The 19,952-nt window shown below is 48.3% G+C and overlaps 2 protein-coding genes across 5 annotated transcripts; one reads left to right on the top strand and one right to left on the bottom strand.

Annotated features, from left to right (window-relative positions):
* Positions 1 to 259: 259 nt before the first annotated feature.
* On the bottom strand, positions 260 to 2,830 carry LOC122392335 (ER membrane protein complex subunit 7-like). Of its 3 annotated transcripts, none has more exons than XM_043387087.1 (5): positions 2,602 to 2,830; positions 2,033 to 2,238; positions 1,544 to 1,697; positions 999 to 1,174; positions 260 to 603 (listed from the first exon to the last, which is right to left on the bottom strand). In XM_043387087.1, the coding sequence occupies exons 2-5, from the start codon at positions 2,224 to 2,226 to the stop codon at positions 480 to 482; spliced, it is 648 nt and encodes a 215-aa protein (XP_043243022.1). In that variant the 5' UTR covers positions 2,227 to 2,238; positions 2,602 to 2,830; the 3' UTR covers positions 260 to 479. The 3 variants fall into 3 exon arrangements, with proteins under 3 accessions (XP_043243022.1, XP_043243020.1, XP_043243023.1); XM_043387085.1 differs by having other exon boundaries at positions 2,033 to 2,233; positions 2,602 to 2,801; XM_043387088.1 differs by lacking the exon at positions 2,602 to 2,830 and having other exon boundaries at positions 2,033 to 2,250.
* A 3,795-nt stretch (positions 2,831 to 6,625) lies between these two features.
* Positions 6,626 to 19,911, top strand: LOC122392331 (probable ATP-dependent RNA helicase DDX17). 2 transcript variants are annotated; one of them, XR_006258501.1, is made up of 10 exons: positions 6,783 to 6,901; positions 10,185 to 10,475; positions 10,789 to 10,936; positions 11,430 to 11,582; positions 12,011 to 12,235; positions 14,278 to 14,405; positions 14,694 to 14,926; positions 17,676 to 17,752; positions 17,995 to 18,231; positions 18,556 to 19,911. XR_006258501.1 is itself a non-coding variant. In XM_043387060.1 (9 exons), coding segments are annotated over exons 1-9 (1,482 nt in total). In that variant the 5' UTR covers positions 6,626 to 6,899; the 3' UTR covers positions 18,621 to 19,911. The 2 variants fall into 2 exon arrangements, 1 of the variants encoding a protein (XP_043242995.1); XM_043387060.1 differs by lacking the exon at positions 17,676 to 17,752 and having other exon boundaries at positions 6,626 to 6,901.
* Positions 19,912 to 19,952: the final 41 nt, after the last annotated feature.

The following is a 19,952-nucleotide window of genomic DNA, read 5'->3' as shown; positions in this document are numbered from 1 at the left end:
TCCTTTGACATTGACGGCGCGTCGTTCGGACGTCGACAGACGACTACATCAAACCGCACGAGTATGCGTAATACCGACCAATCCATACGCTCAACTAACCACCCGATTGACGTACGGGCAAGATCAGGCTGCCTCTATAGCCATCACACGCACGGTTACGACCACCGCACTCCCAAAAACGCCGACTAGATATATCCAGGCTCCGTGCGGAACGGACGGCGTGGAATGCGGCTCTAGCCTCTCAATTTATGGTCGGGTCGGGCCGGGTGGGGCAGTCTTCCACACGTCAGGGTCTGTAGCATGTTGCACGAGTGGCCATTGACCATCCTAAACCGTGCTGCAACTTGTTCGTATGAGAGGAATCACAACGGCTATCTCTGTATAGACGCCCTCTCCAGTACATATCGTCGACAGACACATTTGCCGAATATATCGTCCACACCCCGCCTCCCTGATACCCCGATCACTGTTTTGCGTCGCTACGTTTGTTTCTTCTTCGGTTTGGCGCCTTTCTTTTTGTCGCCGCTGCCGAAGAATGACGTCATCATCTCAGAGAGCTCGGGCATATCGTACTTGGGCATACTGATCTGCTCCATCTCCTTGCTGTGAAACGGCACAGGGAGGCGGTGTCAGACATGAGTGGGATATGACGGTGTTTTGTCCCGGTGTTTTGAGAAATGCGCGTTAGACGCAAGGATTGTTGACGCAAGTTGAATCGTTATAGAAAGATACTCTTTGACACGGGTGTTGGATAATGGTTGGCATTTGCCATATTGATCGGTCAATGTGCCTATAAGGCATCGATTACCCTCAAAGTCTCTGATGCAAAGAAGTATGGAAGTCTCCAAAGTCTCTGAACTTACCGGCAATGTTATCAAGGTTAGAACATGACATGCCCATTTCCTGGGCCTGCTCTCCATCTAACGTCTCTCCTCTAGCTCCCTCAACCAGTAAAAAACCCATGTCGATACCAACCCCGCCCGCCCCCATCCCCTCACCGTGTCTCTGGGTCGTTCATCATCTTGGGCAGCACCAGGATGAGCACCACGGGCAGGATCATCATCATCACCATCGGACTGAACAGGATGTCCGTGATGCGCCACTGTTCACGCTTCAGGAAGAACTGGTACGGACCTAGCGGACGCAGCTTCAGAGGGTATGGCAGCTGGGTCACCTGGCGAGAGCGGTCAGAAGTCAGAACACCAGTGATCAGCGAGAAATATGTGCTTCGGACGTATCTTACGCACGTTGTGGTCACACTTAACCAATCGCTATTTACGTACTAATGGTGCTAAGTGCTTTTGCGAGGAGCACGGCGAGTATAAATACGTGAAAATTATTGACCTTCTCGAATGACGAATACTTCTTTGTCAATTTTCTTCCTGTCAACGAATTATTGTCATTGATTCTTCACGTACTTGTGATCGCAATTTACATTCGATTACACGCACGGTTAGCTATACGTCGGGCAAAAGCCAACAACATTCGGGAACATCACTGGTAACATATTGGTAAACATCACGTCGTTCCTGCGCCAGCTCACCTCCGATGGCACGATGTGGTTGACCCGCCTGGCGCGCAGCTTGCCCTTGGAGTTGATGTCGACCCGAACCGGTTCAAACTGGTAGCGGGGGTTGGTCACATCGACCACATACGAGCCGGGCGCCAGGTTCGAGACGACGAACGAGCCGTCCGCGCTGCCGGGGCCAGTCAGGGGTCGTAACATAGAGGGACAGAGAGTAACAGGTACACAGAGGGTCCAAAGGGGGGAAGCATACACAGACTGAGGGCCAGCCAGGGGTGTCATATACACATAGCGAGTTAAGCAGCATCATAAGAATACTGAAGAATCAAGGTGCCTGGAGTAACACATAAACATGAAGGTCAGAAGCTTTGAAACAAGAAAATATGATGCATGATGACTTGAATGTATGATGAATGCAAGCAACCCTTATATTATTATCTTCCTTTCAGTTTACAGCTCACACCAGAGTGTAACTTATCCCCTGGTATCAGCTGACCCTAAACTCACGTCGGAAAGCCGTAGTGAGTTTCTGCTCCACCAGTGACCGTTATAAATGCCACGCGGAACCACTCAGGGTCCGGATCACGCTCCATCTTCATCAGACGACCTTCAATTTGGTACAGGCCAGGTGCCTGCGGGTCGGTGTCAGCCGCGCAGAAGGCAGCCAGCAGCACAGGAACCAACCACCACACTGGCCACATGGTGATGTGATGCTGGCAGAGACAAGCACTGTCACATGCTGGCAGAAGAGCACTGACAGAAATGAACACTTAACTATAATATTCACAGTGACAAACACTGCAGTTCAAGCTGCACACTTAGAATGACACTGGCCCGGCCCCGGGTGGCATGGCAGTCGGTATACAATTAGCAGCACAAAAGGGAGACGTCCCACTTCCCAGCCTACCACAAGTCAAGTAAAGTAGCTGATAAATGGGGAGATAACGACAGCCCTATAGATGGTAGTCGTAAAGTGAAAGACTAGTGACAGGACCAAGCCCCTCCAACCTTCAACCACAAATTGAAATGTAATAAGAGTTTTCAGTAATAAGTTTTTTTGTTTTATGTTGTCTCACCTTTTCAGCCTGTACCTATAAAATGTACTGGGTGCTGGTTTGTTCTTTCCTTTTTGCTCTTCTCTGACCACAATATCTTATAATATAATATACCTAATCAATATAATCCAGAATATAATATAACCTTTTACATTGCAACCCCCCTTCACCTTGGAATTTTCTGTGGAATTTTCAATTTTGGGAACTTTCAACTTGCGTGTGGCATATTTACGTCTGGACAACGAGTTGCGGGGAAAAGTGCTGGTTTTGTTGCAGTTTTAGGAGCCGGTGATTAGGCTGGATTTTCGGGTTACTTTTTCGTTCCGATTCATGTATTTCATAGTGTTTGGCTTTTGAATATTTTAGTTCTTTTCGATAAATATTACTTGCCTTACAACTTTTGTAAAAACGTTTCATTTTTTATAAGCCGACCTTCAGAGTCCTAAAAATACATCAGCACTACAATCATTGTAAACAAGCAAATGGAGGACCACTTGGCTCTGTTCCAAGGCGCTTTTTAAGTTTATCTGGTGGTTTCCGTACTCTTGTACCTACGTCGTTTTGTTGGATGTTTTGGATCCATTAAGATTGACTTATATCATATTTAAGAAGCATGTGACTGAAAACAATCCGAAGTATCCAGGAGGCTGATAGAGGTCCTGACTCCTGAGCAATATCAATATCAAGTTGAACTTGAAGTTATTAAATTTTGGTTGATAAACGCAACTAGTTGATCGGGCTCATATATCAGCAAAAAAAGTAAAATTAAAAGAGCTTATTGGCCGAAAACAAGCTATAATATTGCAGATCCTGGAGCAATACTGAAGAGCACGCTGAGCAGGATCATGCCAGAAAATGTTGACTGATGAGTGCATATTGATGTATTGGTATGAATATTGAATGATAACTTACAACAGCAAGATAAATTAGTGCTAACTATCAAGTTAAAAATCTAGAATGAATGGACTTTGGCAGCTGTACTATGCTTAGATGCTGTGCAGATTGTAATGTGCATCAGGTACTCAGTGTCTGGCAAATGAAACATGCGATCATTCCATTGCTACTGCAACTGGAGGAGAAAGCTTGGATCACCAAATCCACTTAATGTTGATTTTGATGTTAATCATTACTGTATTTCTTGAAAAAAGGATTGTTATAAAATTGTCAATGTGACAATCCATGCAGCGATGTGATCATATGATGTGTTCATAGTCATTCATGATAGTGATTCATGATTGTTGGTCCAATATACAATGGCAAAGCTCTCAGTCTCAGCGTTTCTTCCTGTGGATGGCCAGCAGTGACTCAGAGCTTAGAAGTATTAGTTTTCTTCACAGGGCTGGGATAAAAAGTACTGAGGGTAATGTTCCACCAAGGAACTCTACTTTGAGTTTTGACATGGTATGAGATATAGGCACAAGTAGGTAGGTGCTTAGTTCCTATAGTCAGCAGTTGTGTAGGTTTAGTCGGGTTAGCTTAGATTAGGTTATGCTAGTTTTTTAATTTGCCAAGTGTCCATAAAAATGTGACCTGAGCAATGAGCATACCTGAATAACCTGACAGCTGACCTAACCTCAATCATCACACATATTTGCAGCCTTACCCAAGACCTGCATAGCAGAAGCACCCAGTTATTATAGGTAGGTACTCACCCTAACTCAGTCTTACCTGCTAACCTTCAAGTTGCCTATAGTTAGCTCACCTTGCCAAGCTGCATCCAGGGAAACAGTCAACTGAGGAACTGGCTCATTGGGTGGCTGGTGTGAGTCTGTGCATTTAAAGTGTTTCTTCTCTGAAGCTGCTCTGCACTGCTGTATGTCATGTTAGATGCTCAGAAAATGTGGGAAATGATTACAAAGCTACTTTAGTGCTTTGCTCGAGACATGAACAAGTACAGATCCTGCAGGGTACAGCTATGAGTTAGGTGCTAGGTGAGTATGTTATGTGAATGTGCTGTTCCCTATTTGACCATAGTAAGTATACAAACAAGCAAAGGGTCACAGTTATATTCAATCTCCACATAAACATACAACAAAAACGGCCATATGGCCTCGCTCCGAACACACCACAAATAGCTTAAGCCTTTGCAGGCACAAAAATGCTTTGATTTACAGGACAGGTATACAATATAACCTCTGTCCTTGGGGATCTTGCTGCCAAGTTGAGGTACGATGACTGAACTTCAGGATTGATCAACCTTTTCTTCTTAGCCACTGCTTAGGTATATCCGAGAAAGACCAAATGCTTGTTTGTAAACTGCCTTGAAAATCAAAATTTAATGATCCACCTTCAATTCTGACATGAAGGCACAAATAAAATAGTTCCCACTCCTTTTGGAATACACAAAGCAAAATATTTAATAACTTCTAGTGGATGGACAAGAGCAATTAGCATAGCTTCCCATCAAGTTAAAGGGACCCTCCCACCTTAACATTAGATTTGAGTTGAGATAGCCAAAATGGGGTCCCTGGCTCACAATTACCGGTTTCGGCACTCACAACATCGAGAAATGCCTTAAATCGGAAATATTGAATTTCAAAATTGCAGCATCTTGATTCAGAGGGGCTAATGCTTAGGAATACCCCTCTGAATGTGTGACGTCATCGCAGATATCTAACGAGTTTTAAATGTTTGACTAAAACGTTTTGTAGCACGCGGTGGTATATGCTGCTTTGCGCGCAACAAATGCCGCACTTTCAAATAAAGTCGCTAGGAACAGCGGAGATCCCAAAAAGTAAACAAAAGTAAAAGTCTAATACCTTGAAAACCGGTGAATATTTTTCGATGAAATTTGGTAGATATTCGTTTTTGCTCTTTCTGAACCGAGCGACATCACTTTCATGCCAATTCATTAACTTTTTTGAAGGTGGGAGGGTCCCTTTAACTTTTGGCACTGATGAATAACACTGACGCTTATTCGCTTCATATTTTGTAACAAACGCGCAAAAACTGCAATATAACAGCACTATATGCTTCTTGACAAAATGCAAAAGTAGTAAAAATTTAGCCCTGATAGCATTCATTCTCGGTGGAAACGTAATTACAAAATATTTTGTAGTAACTATTAAATTCCGGCCGAAAACAGTGCACGGTTTCAAAAAGAATCATTCCAATGGCGGTCCATTCTTGCGGTCCTGAAATCGCCACTATTTCCGGCCTCTCCAACGCAACTCGTTGTCCAGACGTAAATATGCTTGCGTGTGTAGCTTGCCGCGCCGTAAATGTGAGAAATGCGTCATGAACGAAACAGCTGACTGTGGCAGACAACCCTATTCCACTGCTAACTTTGCAGCCATCCTTTTTCCTAGCAGCTGCGAAATTGATTGAAATTGAAAATTTTTTTTTTTACATTTGAATACGAATCGTATAACCTTTTTCCAGGCACGATGATCTGCAATAATTTGAATCCTTAACATCAACCAATCGCAGCCAGCTACCGAACATAAACCGTCGGCAACTAAAGCCAATAGAGTTGAAGTATGCAATTTCATTGCAAATTTGGCATGTTCGGAACTCCAATGACTTCAGTGACTTCTAATGTCGTAAATATCACAGTGTATATAAACATAAATATCTGATATTTTAATCGGTCGGTGGTCGTTCCCTTAGTTCAAAGGACTAATTGGCAAGTCGAGAAACGTTGCATAAAACGTTTCTGCCTACGTTATGAACCTGTGCCCATGTGCGTGCACCAATCACTTGAGCCTGCTTCTTTATTTCATTTGCTACGTTTATGGTCGAGGAATGAAATTTGAATCAAATGGATACATGAAATGAAACAACAAAAGAATGCCGGGCTCGCTGTTCAAAAACTTGTGGCTCTATTTAACTATATTTTCTGATACATTGTGGAATAGAAGTTGTTGTGTGTAAAACGCTGCTTTTCATCCAAAAATGACTGGCATGTATCAAAAGAAGCAAATTTTGAATATTATCTTATTCATTTTGAGAAGGAAAAGTGAATAGATCGTATGCTTTTTATCAAATAAGAAAATGTGTGTTCATCCGCGTATTTGTTTTGTTTACCCTCAAGTCACAGAAAATAGTTTCTAATCTGTCCTACACTTGTCTAAAATGTTTTATGATATCATTTTGTTTAAACGAATCAGGTAGCAGATTGTGAAGTTTATCTGCTAGCTACGATCGTTTGCTTTACTTAAAACGATTTTCTTATGACGTCATTTAACGCTGCATTTTAAACGGATTTGACTAGATTCAAAGTGAGGACGTTGACTCGGTGACTCCCCGACGGCCATCTTGGTGTTTTGGTTTTCGTTTCAGAGAAATTGTGTCGATTTTCACTGTTATTGGCAGTGGTCATGTAAGTCCTTTTTGCTTTCTGAGCTTTCGCTGCAAAGTATCATTATGGAAATATCATATTTTGTCTGTGTGGGTAATACAGCTGGGTGCTGAATGGTTGTGATGTTGTCAAGTTGTGGCTGTGCATCCATTTATCACTTTCTGATTTGGATATTTTGTTTTGCTAAAAGGCTTCTTTATAGTGGCAACTGACCTAACTGAATACTTGACTGGGATATATGAATTAACTACAATGAAAACGCTTGGTTATGATGGCCTCTCCGACCGATATCAGTTGGGGAAACTACGAGGAGCCAAACAAAAATTGGATTAGCCAATCAGCGGCTGGAGTGGGCGGGGCGATGACCATATATGGTCATAAAATCAGACAACTTCATCTTTTCAATGAATTTTAGCACTCAAATGAAAAATAAGGCATAAGAATGTTTTTTAACCACACAAGGCCTACACTCACTCGGTGCATAATTAACTGGCAGCTCTAAATCGCAGAGTTACAACGCAAGGTCAAACCGTGATTGGCAAATATGGCGGATTGAAACAGACGTGCCATAAAATGTAAGCAGTACCGTGGTTTAAAAATGTCATCATTTTTATTATTTTGCTTATGGTTTTTCTAATTGTAGTTAGGTAAGTTATTATTTTGGAATTAAATATTTTTGTTAATTGTAATTAAATTAAATCTTTTAACAATTTTCTTTCATAAAACCAATCCATTTATTGAATGGCCAGCTGATTGCGACGCCCAGAACCTGCAGAAAAGCCATTTTCCTATCGCCATTTTCGAGTCAATTCGCCGAATTTAATCAAATCACACCAATCCCTAGTGAAAAATGGAAGCCTTTTCTCTCCAATAAGTGGACGCGATACCACAAGTAGGTACCGGCTTGTTATACCGTTTTTCACCCTTAGTAGCGGGGGCTGCATTTATGCCCATATATGGTCATCAAAAGTCCATTTATTGACCAATCCATTTTTTGACATTTGCCTCGTAGTTTCCCCAACTGATATAGCTATTTAGGTTATAACACCTGACAGGCTAAGTAGACAGAATAATCAGCTTAAAGGGACCCTCCCACCTTAAAAAAGTTAATGAATTGGCATAAAAGTGGTGCCTTGAATCAGAAAGAGCGAAAATGAACATCTACCAAATTTCACCGAAAAATATTCACCCGTTTTTGAAATATAGGACTTTTATTTTATAACGCGAGGTCAATGGGCTTGATGACGTCATCAGAGTCTGTTAGTGTTAAGAGATAGGGACTACGCTGGTCCCACCCTGCAAGTAAAGGGAAGAAATTTCTTGAACACTATAAAGCTGCGGGGGTTGCGACCAGGATAAATGGTGGTTTCTGAGCCTGGCCGCAAACTTGGCTATCTCAACTCAAAACTAATGTTAAGGTGGGACTGTCCCTTTAACCCGTGTAACGTAGGGCTATTGCGGCATCGCCAGACCCTGCTATCCACCGGCTGCATAGACAGATTAATCAGCTTAACCCGAGCAATGTAGGGCTATTGCAGCATTGCCAGTGCTATCCACCAGTAGGGGCTAAAATGCCCCGCCCCCACAGGAAAAATTACTGACTGATTTTTAAAATTCAAACCGTGTTTGATAGCCCCGCCTCGAAACTAGCTTGTGGCCCAATTTCATTTATCTAGGTGCACCTGGTGACAATGTCCCAAAATTTGTCGATTTGGGTGGGAAACGACATCCAAATTAAATTCATTTTTCACTCTTGCCACCAATATTTAAGAATAATTGTCCACTCCCAACCAAGAAAACTTAGGATTTTTACCAGGAGCAGTTGCGTGGATGCCAGGTTTAGCATCAAACATTCTACACCCTAGAATAAAATACATGTTTTTGTTGTTTCTCTGCACTCCTTTTAGATCTAATCGAATCAGCAGTTTTCTACCTCCCCCCCCCCATTTTGGTGGGTATTTTTCCCCTCTGACACCCATGACAAAACTCAATTTTGGGACACTGCCTGGTGATGTTACAGGTTAGGTCAAAGCCCAATGGACTGGTTGCCTTTCTGACCATTAACAGACCCCAGAAATGTGTTATAATTTATGAGATTGAGTAAAAGGCATGAAATCAAAAATCATCAACAAGCAATGTTTGTCTTACTCATAGGTACTTTGCTTAAATCTCACAAATATCAGGTCAGGTCACAGAGGCCAGGTCACTTAGGTCACAAACAGTATGAACCTAGCTCTTACTATAGGACCTGGTCATGTGATGGATGCATGTTGTATGGTCAGTTTTGCATTTCAAATTCAATGCTGTGGGTCTGGTGGCCCATTGGGACCAGTTTAGGTTACCTACCTAAGGTGAAGGTCGGGGCCCTGTTTCACCCGTGATAGCAGCACGCTGCTTTTACACGTGTCAAATTGGGTTTCCATGGAAACATCAACAGGCCCATTGCTCCAACACTACCACAAGTGTGACGTCAGCTCGCGCAATTTGATAGCAGCGTGGTAGCAGCGTCCCGTGAAACACCGCCCAGGTCGAAAAGGTCAAATCTAAAAAATTATGTTTATGTACCTATGAAAAAACAGTACCTATAGATTCCATATAGCTCGTTTGGGGAATCTAATTTATGGTGGTCTTGGTTTTGACCTTCTTGGTTTATGATGATGATGATGATTTGGTCATTGGTGTTTTACGGTGCGCCAGCAGCGAGGCTATATGGTGCCCATCTTCTTGGTTAAGAATGGCTAAAAATGGAGTACTTACCTATTAAATTTGATGTCATGCCTTTAAGTAGTTTTTCACCATAAATTTACCCAAAATAGAGCTAACAATCCAAAATTTGGTAATTTCATAGAATACTTTGAGTGCTGTAAGTAATATTCCTTTTCATTTTTCTTTCTTTTCTTTTCATGATATTTCTGTCCAAAAATGATATTTTTGAATTTTGATCGGGGACGAAATTCCGAAAATTGCAAAAATATTATATCAGTGTTGTGACCCTGTTATTTCTTCATTTTTTGGCTCTAACATTTTTATCATCTTCAAAACTGTAGGCATAACAACTCTTCCTGCAAAGCTTTTTTGGTCATAAATGATAAAAGGCAGAACATAGGTAACACTTCGTCATGCAATATGTATTCATCGCTAAACTCGCAGTCAGCCAGCGGATTGGCTCCCATGTTGAATTCAGCGGATTAATGTGTGTGTAGCCAGTAGATGGTGATTTTTACCTTCGTCCTGTCATTAAGCATCATCAATCGTCATCAGCGTCATCAGCGAGTAGCGACGTTATACCTCCCTTCGCTCCCAGGTACGGCAGCAGCTATGGCGGTTTCGGCGGTGGGTTCGGCGGCGGCCGAATGGGGATGAAGAGCAGCCAGCCGGGCGGCAACCTGCGCCGGCCCGACTGGTCCTCCATCAAACTGACCCCGTTCCAGAAGGACTTTTACCAGCCGCTGCCGCACGTGCTGGCGCGCAGTCAGTCGGAGGTGGACGCGTTCCGTCAGCGCAGTGAGATCACGGTGCGCGGCACGGTGGTGCCGCAGCCGCTGATGGAGTTCCAGGACTGCGCCATGCCAGACTACATCATGAACACCATCCGGTGAGGGGGCTGTGGTGTAGCGTTTGGTGGTATCTGTCGGTCTCGTGCGTCTCGTATGACTGGGTGCCACGATTTTGTCGCAGTGTCTGGGGATTACCAGATGCTGTCCTTTGCCTACAAGGTACTATTTCAAGGTCTTTCTTAGCATCATTGGTTTTATTCCTTTTGAGAGGATATATCGCTGCCCATTTGACTCATCGGTAATTTAAACACTAGCATGACATGAATCATAAGTAGGTAGCTATCAGCCAGTCAAGGTGAAAACTGAAAAAGAAATGATCTGACAGCGTTGTCACCTTGCTCTGTTGGGCAGGGCGAACGGTTTCCAGCACCCGACCCCGATTCAGGCTCAGGGCTGGCCGATCGCCCTCTCCGGCCGCGACATGGTCGGTATCGCCCAGACCGGCTCCGGCAAAACGCTGGCCTACATGTTGCCGGCCATCATCCACATCAACCATCAGGTGAGTGGTTGGTGGGCTCTGATTTATTGAGGGGTTTATTTCTTTGGATATTTTACAGGATTGGATGTTCCCATGGTAGAATGTGCATCTTTTTGTTTCATGAGCAAGCTCGTGAACTCCGCCCACACTGATACCCCAGGACAGGATGGTTAATGGTTATTCGTTAGCCGTTGATGTTTTGCCCTGTCCCCAACAGGACAGATTTTACTTTCTAATTCCTGTCAGTCAGCTCTGCTCTCGCTTTGCCAAGGCTAGGGAACGCCCACACACCTCCTAACTTGTAAAGACTCAAGCTAGCTACCAGTTGCTTGTTGGGAAAACTAGGCAGGTCGGGCTGATAACATCCTTCGAGAGGGAACTCTCGACATGCCTTTCTCTCCTCCCCTTCCCTCCCATCCCATACCCTTCCTTCCTTCTCCTTCCTTCGCCAACCCTCCTCTCCTCTTCACTCTATGAATCCACCTGATGTCTCGGTCTCTCCCGCTGCGCTCAGGACTACCTGCGGCCGGGCGACGGACCGGTGGCTCTGGTGCTGGCACCCACCCGTGAGCTGGCCCAGCAGATCTCTGAGGTGGCCAGCGAGTTCGGTCGCTCCTCCAAGCTGCGGCACACCTGTGTGTACGGCGGAGCGCCCAAGGGAGGACAGGTAGGTGCAAGGTTGGGGACGCTGAGTGGGGCTAAGAGTAGTTATTCCGGCTCGATAGCCCAGATAGGGGTGTGTTTATTGGGAGAGTAGGTGAGGCAATACAAGGTGGATGATTATTATCTGCTGGGAGTGGCTGAGCGTGTGATGTGGCATTTTCCCCATGCAATGGCCAATGCTAGTTTGTTTTTTGGCCATTTGGTGTTCTGAAATGATTGACTGTGACATTAAAGTTTCAGTTGTCTATTTAAGGGGTTGTATCCGATCGATTTTATCGGTTAATCGATCCCATAATTCAGATCCACCGTGCATACTCGTAGTGGCATTATCATCATCTTCTCCCCATCAGCTGCGTGAATTGCTCCTGGGGCTACATGCCTCTACCATGTGTACGATTCCCTCTGTGACCGCCCTTCCCTCTCCTCCGTCAGCTGCGTGACCTGGAGCGCGGCGTGGAGATCGTGATCGCCACTCCGGGCCGGCTGATTGACTTTCTGGAGATGGGCAAGACCAACCTGCGTCGCTGCACCTATCTGGTGCTGGACGAGGCCGACAGGATGCTGGACATGGGTTTCGAGCCGCAGATTAGGAAGATTGTGGAGCAGATCCGACCCGACAGGCAGACGCTCATGTGGAGCGCCACGTGGCCCAAGGAGGTTTGTAGGGGATAGCGGATGGCAGGGGGTGGGGCAGCGCTGTTTCAAACTGATTCAATGAAACGGATTCGAAATCTTATGGATTAAAATGTTATTCAATCGTTGTATGTATACATTATGTTTGACTTATTTTATGACCGAACATGCACTTATGATTTCTTACTTTTTTATTTTTACTTAAAATATTATTACGAGCGAGCGAGCGCAGCGAGCGAAGCGAAGTCTTTTCAATATAACGGAAAAATATCGGTATGAGCGGCCCGGCCCGGCCCGGCCCGGCCTGTAACGCTTTTGAGAGGCTTATATCTCAGCAACCGCTGGACCGATTGGCCTGCAGTCTTTTTTTGCTGGGTAGCCCCATCCCTTCTACCCCGTTATTGACTACTTTTGATACATCTCGGTGACCGTCGTGGCACGTGCCACGTGAAAAGTCAAGGGTGTTCAAGCAGTTTTGCAAAAGTAGTGATTTTAAGAGACCCATATCTCAGCAGTGGCTTGAGCGATTGTCTTGCGGTAATTTTTATAGGGTAGCTGCATCCCTTCTACCAAAGGTCGGATACTCTTGATCTATGTGAGTGCCCCCTACTGCACGTGCAAAATACAAAAAGAAGAGGTGCCAAATTTGTTTCCATTTCAGTAACTCGGTAATTACTGGGGCGATTTCGCTGAAACTTGGCATACAGGTAGGCACCCACCAGGCAATGCATTCCCATGTGTTGCGGTTAGGGTGCTACTGCACGTGCGCACGTGCAGGGGGCGCTCCCAGATCTCGAGAACGGCTGGGCCGATTGCGCTCAAATTTGGTACACGGTTGGGGACCAGTTAGTAGGGTGCCGTGCAAAAGTCAGTTTGGACCCCGTTTGCACGTGCGCACGTGCAGAATGCCGCTTCCAGATCTCAGGAACGGCTGGGCCGATTGCGTTCAAATTTGGCACACCGCTAGCGGCCGGTTAGAAGGGTGCTTTGCACAAGCCCGTTGGAAGTACCCTCTCGCCCTTCCGCACGTGCAGGGCTCACTATCTCGCTCGCTCGTTCTTCGCCCAAAAGGCGTTTTACTGGTTACTTTTTGCCCTCACTGACTGATTACGAGCGAGCGAGCGCAGCGAGCGAAGTGAGTCTTTTCAATATAACGGAAAAATCTCAGTATGAGCGGCCCGGCCTGTAACGCTTTTGAGAGGCTTATATCTCAGCAACCGCTGGACCGATTGGCCTGCGGTCTTTTTTGCTGGGTAGCCCCATCCCTTCTACCCCGTAATTGACTACTTTTGATACACCTCAGTGACCGTCGTGGCACGTGCCACGTGAAAAGTCAAGGGTGTTCAAGCTGTTTTGCAAAAGTAGTGATTTTGAGAGGCTCATATCTCAGCAACCGCTCGGGCGATTGACTTGCGGTAATTTTTGTAGGGTAGCAACATCCCTTCTACCAAAAATAGGATACTCTCGATGCATGCGGGTCACTTTCAGTGCACGTGCAAAATACAACAATAAGAGGTGTCAGATTTGTTCCCATTTTAATAACTCGGTAATTACTAGGGCGATTTCGCTGAAACTTGGCATACAGGTAGGCACCCGCCAGGCAATGCGTTCCCATGTGTTGCGGTTAAGGTGCTACTGCACGTGCGCACGTGCAGGGGGCGCTTCCAGATCTCGAGAACGGCTGGGCCGATTACGCTCAAATTTGGTACACGGTTGGGGACCAGTTAGTAGGGTGCCGTGCAAAACTCAGTTTGGACCCCGTTTGCACGTGCGCACGTGCAGAATGTCGCTTCCAGATCTCAGGAACGGCTGGGCCGATTGCGTTCAAATTTGGTACACCGCTAGCGACCGGTTAGAAGGGTGCTTTGCGCAAGCCCGTTGGAAGTACCCTCTCGCCCTTCCGCACGTGCAGCCTGCAGGGCTCACTGTCTCGCTCGCTCGTTCTTCGCCCAAAAGGCGTTTTACTGGTGTTAATTTTCTATTGAATCGGCCCCCAATCACGAGGAACATCTGCTGAGCTCCCCATGCCCCTCCCCGCTGACTCCCGTCCCCGCCGTTCTCCGCAGGTGCGTCGTCTTGCCGAGGAGTTCCTGACCGACTACACCCAGCTAAACGTGGGCTCCCTGGACCTGGCCGCCAACCACAACATCCTGCAGATCGTCGACGTCTGTGAGAGCCACGAGAAGTTCCAGAAGTGAGTGCGACTGGCTAGTGTGACCTTCGATTGGCTTTCAATGTGTCGATAACTTGTGCGTGTGCGGCTATCTCGATGGACCACTGATTGACTCGACTGGTACACAGAGGTCTATCATGGGCTATCCTGTTACAAACTGTAATAAGCCGAACCATCTTTTCCCGTTATTACCGTGACCTATCTCACTAAGCTGCCTCTTCACTCTGCGTATGCCCTATCATCTTGTCTCTTCGTCCCCCTTCCTGCTTCTGACAGCGTAACCAAACCTCTCGCCGTTCTCTTTCCCAGACTGTTCCGCCTACTCGAGGAAATCATGGCCGAGAAGGAGAACAAGACCATCATCTTCACCGAGACGAAGCGCGGCTCGGACGAGCTGACCCGCCAGATGCGCCGCGAGGGATGGCCGGGGATGTGTATCCACGGCGACAAGTCACAGCAGGAGCGCGACTGGGTGCTGCGGGAGTTCCGCAGCGGCCGCTCGCCCATCCTCGTCGCCACTGATGTGGCTGCGCGCGGCCTGGGTGAGTAGCAAGGGCCGGGAGGGAGCTGGAGGCCAGCCGAGGCGGTTCTGCCGACTTCAGAAGTGATCAGCGAACGGCGGTGTGGCAGGAGGTTGGCTAACCTGCTTGCTACACACTCTGAGTCTGCAGTGGGTTTCCAAAAGCTACTGAGGTCCTGTGAAGCACGGGTTTCCGTAGACTGCCAGCGACTTAACTGACGACTCCAGTAGAGGAGTGTGTAGACTCCAGGCTGTGATTCGTTGGTAGAGCTACAGAGGGTCGTAGGGCGGACAAGGGTGGCGGACTTGGATCGTTCCGAGACGACTTGGGGATATCTAGACCACGGGCGCCGAGGGACACCCCTGGACAGGGCCGGGCCGGCGCGCGGGTGGTCGGGTAGGGACCATCCCGGCGCGCCCCGCTCGGCACCGGTGTCCCCGGGAGGGCCGGGGGACCGTCGTTCCCGGTCCCGGTTGGAGGGGTGTCCTCGGGTCCTGGTGGTAAAGGGAGACTACCTGCGTGCCTGCCCTGCCCATCTGGGTGTGCGCCGTGTGGGCGCACCAAGATGACGCCCCTAGCCGGCATCCTGGGTTTTAAACTTTGCCGGCATGGGAGGGCGACAGCAGGTAACGCAGCAGGGATTGTCGGTAGTATAAGGGCCGGTGGTCCAACCGAACCGGCATCGCAGCGTGTTGCCGGCAACAGGGAACATGACAGCAGTTGCCGGGACTGCCCGGCATAGCAGGCATAGTCCCGGCGTAGCAAACAAAGTCCCGGCATAACGGGTGCCGGGGACCAACTGTCCGGCCTTCAGGTGTGCCGGGGTGCTGCCCGGCCGTGAGGCGTGCCGGGTAAGTATTCGGCCGTGACATTGGCCGGCACCAGCCACCAACTGCCCAGCCATGACGTGTACTGGCAACGACTGACCAGTACTGGGTGACCGGCCGTGAGGCGAGCTGGGCTTACTGCCGGTCGTCAGGTGTGCCGGAACCAACTATCCGGCCGTGAGACGTGCCGGGGAGCAACTGCCCGGCCGTAAGGTGTGCCGGCAACGAGTGTCCGGCCATGAGATGTGCCGGAGTCAATGTCCCGCTGTGAAATTGGCCGGAACGACTGTCCGGCCGTGGGATATGGCCGGAACCAACTTTCCGGCTGTGCAATGCGGCCGGCATAACTATCCGGCCTAAGGTATGCCGGGTAAGTGCCCGGCCATGGCCTGTGCCGGAACCAACTGTCCGGCCCTCAGGTGTGCCGGAATGATACCCGGCCGTGAAGTGTGCCGGGTAAGTGCCCGGCCGTGACCTGCGCCGGAACCAGCTGCCCGGCCTAAGGTGTGCCGGAATGATACCCGGCCTAAGATATGCCGGGTAAGTGCCCGGCCGTGACCTGTGCCGGAACCAACTGTCCGGCCCTCAGGTGTGCCGGGCAACTGTTCGGTGTTGCGGCCGGGATGACTGCCCAGCCTTGAGATGTGGCCGGAACACTGCCCAGCCGTTAGATGTGGCCGGCGCCAAATGTCCGGCCATAAGATGTGCCGGATACAATGTCCCGATAAGTGTGGCCAAGTGTCTGTTTTGTGTTGGGACCAGCAACATTCAGTTTTTGCCTGATCGTATCTATAATTTCTTATGTAACGTAGTATCTTTACTTATACTTATAATGATGCCGTAAATTTTGCGACTTGTGCGTAATTGAATGGTGTTTGACTGTGTCTTTCTGCCTAATATTCATTTTCCTCCCCATCCTTATGCACTAAGCTGCAACCGACGCACTTTTTACCCCGTCAGCCACAATCAGCTCTGCTAGGTTGTTGCTCTGGTACGGCAGTTTTGCCCACCATTTACCTTTATTGGAGAGAAGTTTTTTTGGAAAAGGAAGGGAGACACAGCGCTTCCTTGCGTAACACCATAAGCTATCAGCCTGGGATGTATTTCATTGGTTTTATGCATCTCTGATACGATAACCGTTGCACTGTTCGCGCACAAGTCGTACAAGAGCGATGGTCATAGGTTTTAACCTCGAAAACAGTGTTCAATGCCGAATGCGCCGACTCAGACGATTTTTTCACTGCCGGAAGGGTAAGATAATTTGTTTGATAGTTGCTGAAATTGAATTATTTGTCTAGATCTGATAATGAGTTGTCATTTGCGTTGAATGCTTATTCTTCTAGAATATTAATCTCTCCGGAGTTTCTCCAATGTTGGATGTACATTTTTCGCTTTTAAAGAGCCTCCATGCTCAAAAAGTGGGCAGTTGACTTCAAATTTCGCCCATGAATCCTTGTGAACGGGTACTTCAGTAAGGAAATTGGCAACGGAAGGCTGACGTTCTGTATTTTTATGCAAATATCTCTTTGGCTCTTTGCGATTGAGCCACTGGAATGTAAGAGAATTCCGTGGATATATTCCTAGACCTTTCCTTTTCCCCTGAGCAGTATTTCAGGCGATGAATGTTTGCTGGCCGCCGGGGCAGGTCGGACACAAACGGCACCGTTTGGTCACACTGTCGGGAGCGAGGCGGCGCCGCGCCGGTCCGGGGAGGGAGCCTGCGCGCCGGCCCGGCCGGGGAGGCGCACTACGCTCCGCTCTGCGCACTCACACACCGCCCCGTTGACCGTCCGCGCAGCCAGAGGCGGCGGCCGGCGCTCTCCGCGCCCGGCCGGCCGCGGCGGGACCGGTGTGCGCCAGAGCGGGAGCGGCGCCTGCGGGCGAGCGCTAGTCGGCCGTCAGTGACGTGCCGCCGCCCGCCGGCCGGCCGGTTTGTGTTGCAGGTGGGGGTGGCAGGGAGGAATCGGTCGCTCGCAGTCTGCCGCCGCCTGAGTCGCCACCGTAGGCGCCCGCTTCAGTGGTAAGTGCGTCCGGCGGCGTGGCACTGAACGCCAGCCGCCGGCCGCCTGAATCTACCGCTGCGGCGGGTGGTGGTGGTAAATTTTGAAAGTATCGTACCTATGTAGTGTACTGTGTCTCATGTCTGTGCGTATGTGTCTGTGTAATTTGTTGTTGTTGAAACTTCCCCGCACCCCACACACTCTTCCTCCCCCATCCCCCAACTATTGTCGACACGTTCTAACAAACCTCGGGCGTGTTCAGACGTCACGGACGTCAAGTTCGTCATCAACTTCGACTACCCCAACAACTCTGAGGACTACATCCACCGGATCGGGCGCACGGCTCGCAGCCACAACACGGGCACCGCCTACACGTTCTTTACGGCTGAGAACGCGGCCAAGGCACGCGATCTGATCTCGGTGCTGCGTGAGGCCAATCAGGTGGTCAACCCGAAACTGATCGAGCTGCAGAACTCGAGCCGTGGATACGGAGGACGCAGTGAGTGATCGAGGGATCTGGAGTGGTGGTGGGGATGAAATGGGATGGTGAAAGGGACGATGGTGACATTATGGATGGCTAGCTGTGTCGAGGTTCGATTGTAGCGTGGGATATTGAAGCGGACCTAACTAACTGTACTTGTGTTGGCCGTTCATTATCTGTTGATAGATTTTGGTCTTTGTAGGATTACACTTAATGAGGCACGCTTATCGGGGAGCCTGGAACTTCTCATGACTTTTTGCCACATATTCGGTTTTGTCGTTTGAAAGAGTTGCGACCTGTTGTCTGTTGGCTACCTGACTAACCCAGCTGTGTGTGCTCCAGGCCGGTACGGCGGTGGCCGCGGGTACGGTGGTGGTGGTGGACGCCGCTCCGGAGGACGCTGGTAAACCCTCCAGCCAGTGCAACCACTGGCAGAAGAGCCACTCGAAAACCTGTGGAAGAAGTGGGACAAACACACGGTCCTTGACATGTACAACGTATGACGAGGACTGACGCTCCCGAAGGCTGGCAGTCTGAATTGCTGGGAGTGGTCCAGAAGAGCTATGTGGCTGGAGCAGGAGGTTCGTAATGAGTAGGTGAAATGAGCCTCAGAACATCATTTCGGCTTAAATATTGCTTCTTCATTTGGTAATGAGTAAGTCATAGTGTAGGATTGCTTTCAGTAATAATTCAAGCTAAAGCTTTGATCGATCTCATTTCGATTTTATCCATTTAAAACTTGCATTAAAATGTGAATCAATTTGGCAAAATTTTGGAATCATTGGCTTTTAACATCATACTATGCACTACACAACGACCGTTGTGTTTTGAACGAGTTTTCCCCTTGGTGTAAGATGAGTCCGCGTCGCCATCTAATGGTGGATCTCCGCGGCCCTCGTCCCCGGCTGCCAGGCCGGTGGACTGTAAATACCGTTAACGCCAGAACGCGTGAGCTGAGCGCCTGAACGAGTACGCACGGAGCAGTGCGGAAAGGAGTGCGTGGCGCGTGCCCTTGGGTGGTGGACGGCCTCAAACGCATACAAAGAGGCGCAGTGTACAAATGAAACTGAGGTCTAGTACGTAATTGGCCCTGCTTGCGGGCCCCGCGGCGATTCTATGTGTGTTGTGTGATCTTAGCTTGCCCGTTGAAAGGTATTTGCGGGTGCATTCCTCGGCCTGGGCTCAAAAATTACCCCCGGGATGACCTTGACCATGGCTCTCTCGCAGCTTACCTACCTTTGGCGAAGGGCGATCGTCGCACGATCATCTTCTTGGGGCTAGGAAATTGTAACGTCAGGCTACGCTCTAGGTGTTCTTTAAAGTGGGGATGGTGTCGGTTGCTGGACCGTTTCGGGAGGTTCGCTAAAGCTATCACCAGTGTATTTGTGTAAGCGTCTTTACGCGAGACTGCCCCCATAGTTAGGCGTCTTGCAGTGTAGTGTGGCGCGCACGCGAGCTTGAATTTATTTAGATTTATGCGATATTATCTGCCGACTTGTAATCCTGTTACCCCCGTAGTTATTTCGGCCTTGGACGTTTTCGGGAATGCTAAGGTGCAGGCTTGATGTCGAGAGGCCCGGCTCCGTTCCCAGATGTTGGGACGGGATTGGTGCGCCCGCTCCATATGCTTTGTTGGCTATCTGTAGCGGCTTTAGCGACTGCTGCGTTTTGTGAGGAAATAAACGTTCTTATAAATTATTTTTTTTGTGATATCGCATTAGTATCGGTTACTAGAGGTA

Source organism: Amphibalanus amphitrite, unplaced genomic scaffold (assembly GCF_019059575.1).
Source record: "Amphibalanus amphitrite isolate SeventyFive unplaced genomic scaffold, NRLGWU_Aamphi_draft 000482F_arrow, whole genome shotgun sequence".
Lineage (NCBI taxonomy): Eukaryota > Metazoa > Arthropoda > Thecostraca > Balanomorpha > Balanidae > Amphibalanus > Amphibalanus amphitrite.
Note: the sequence above shows the minus strand (reverse complement) of the source record. Positions and strands in the feature narration are given on the sequence as shown.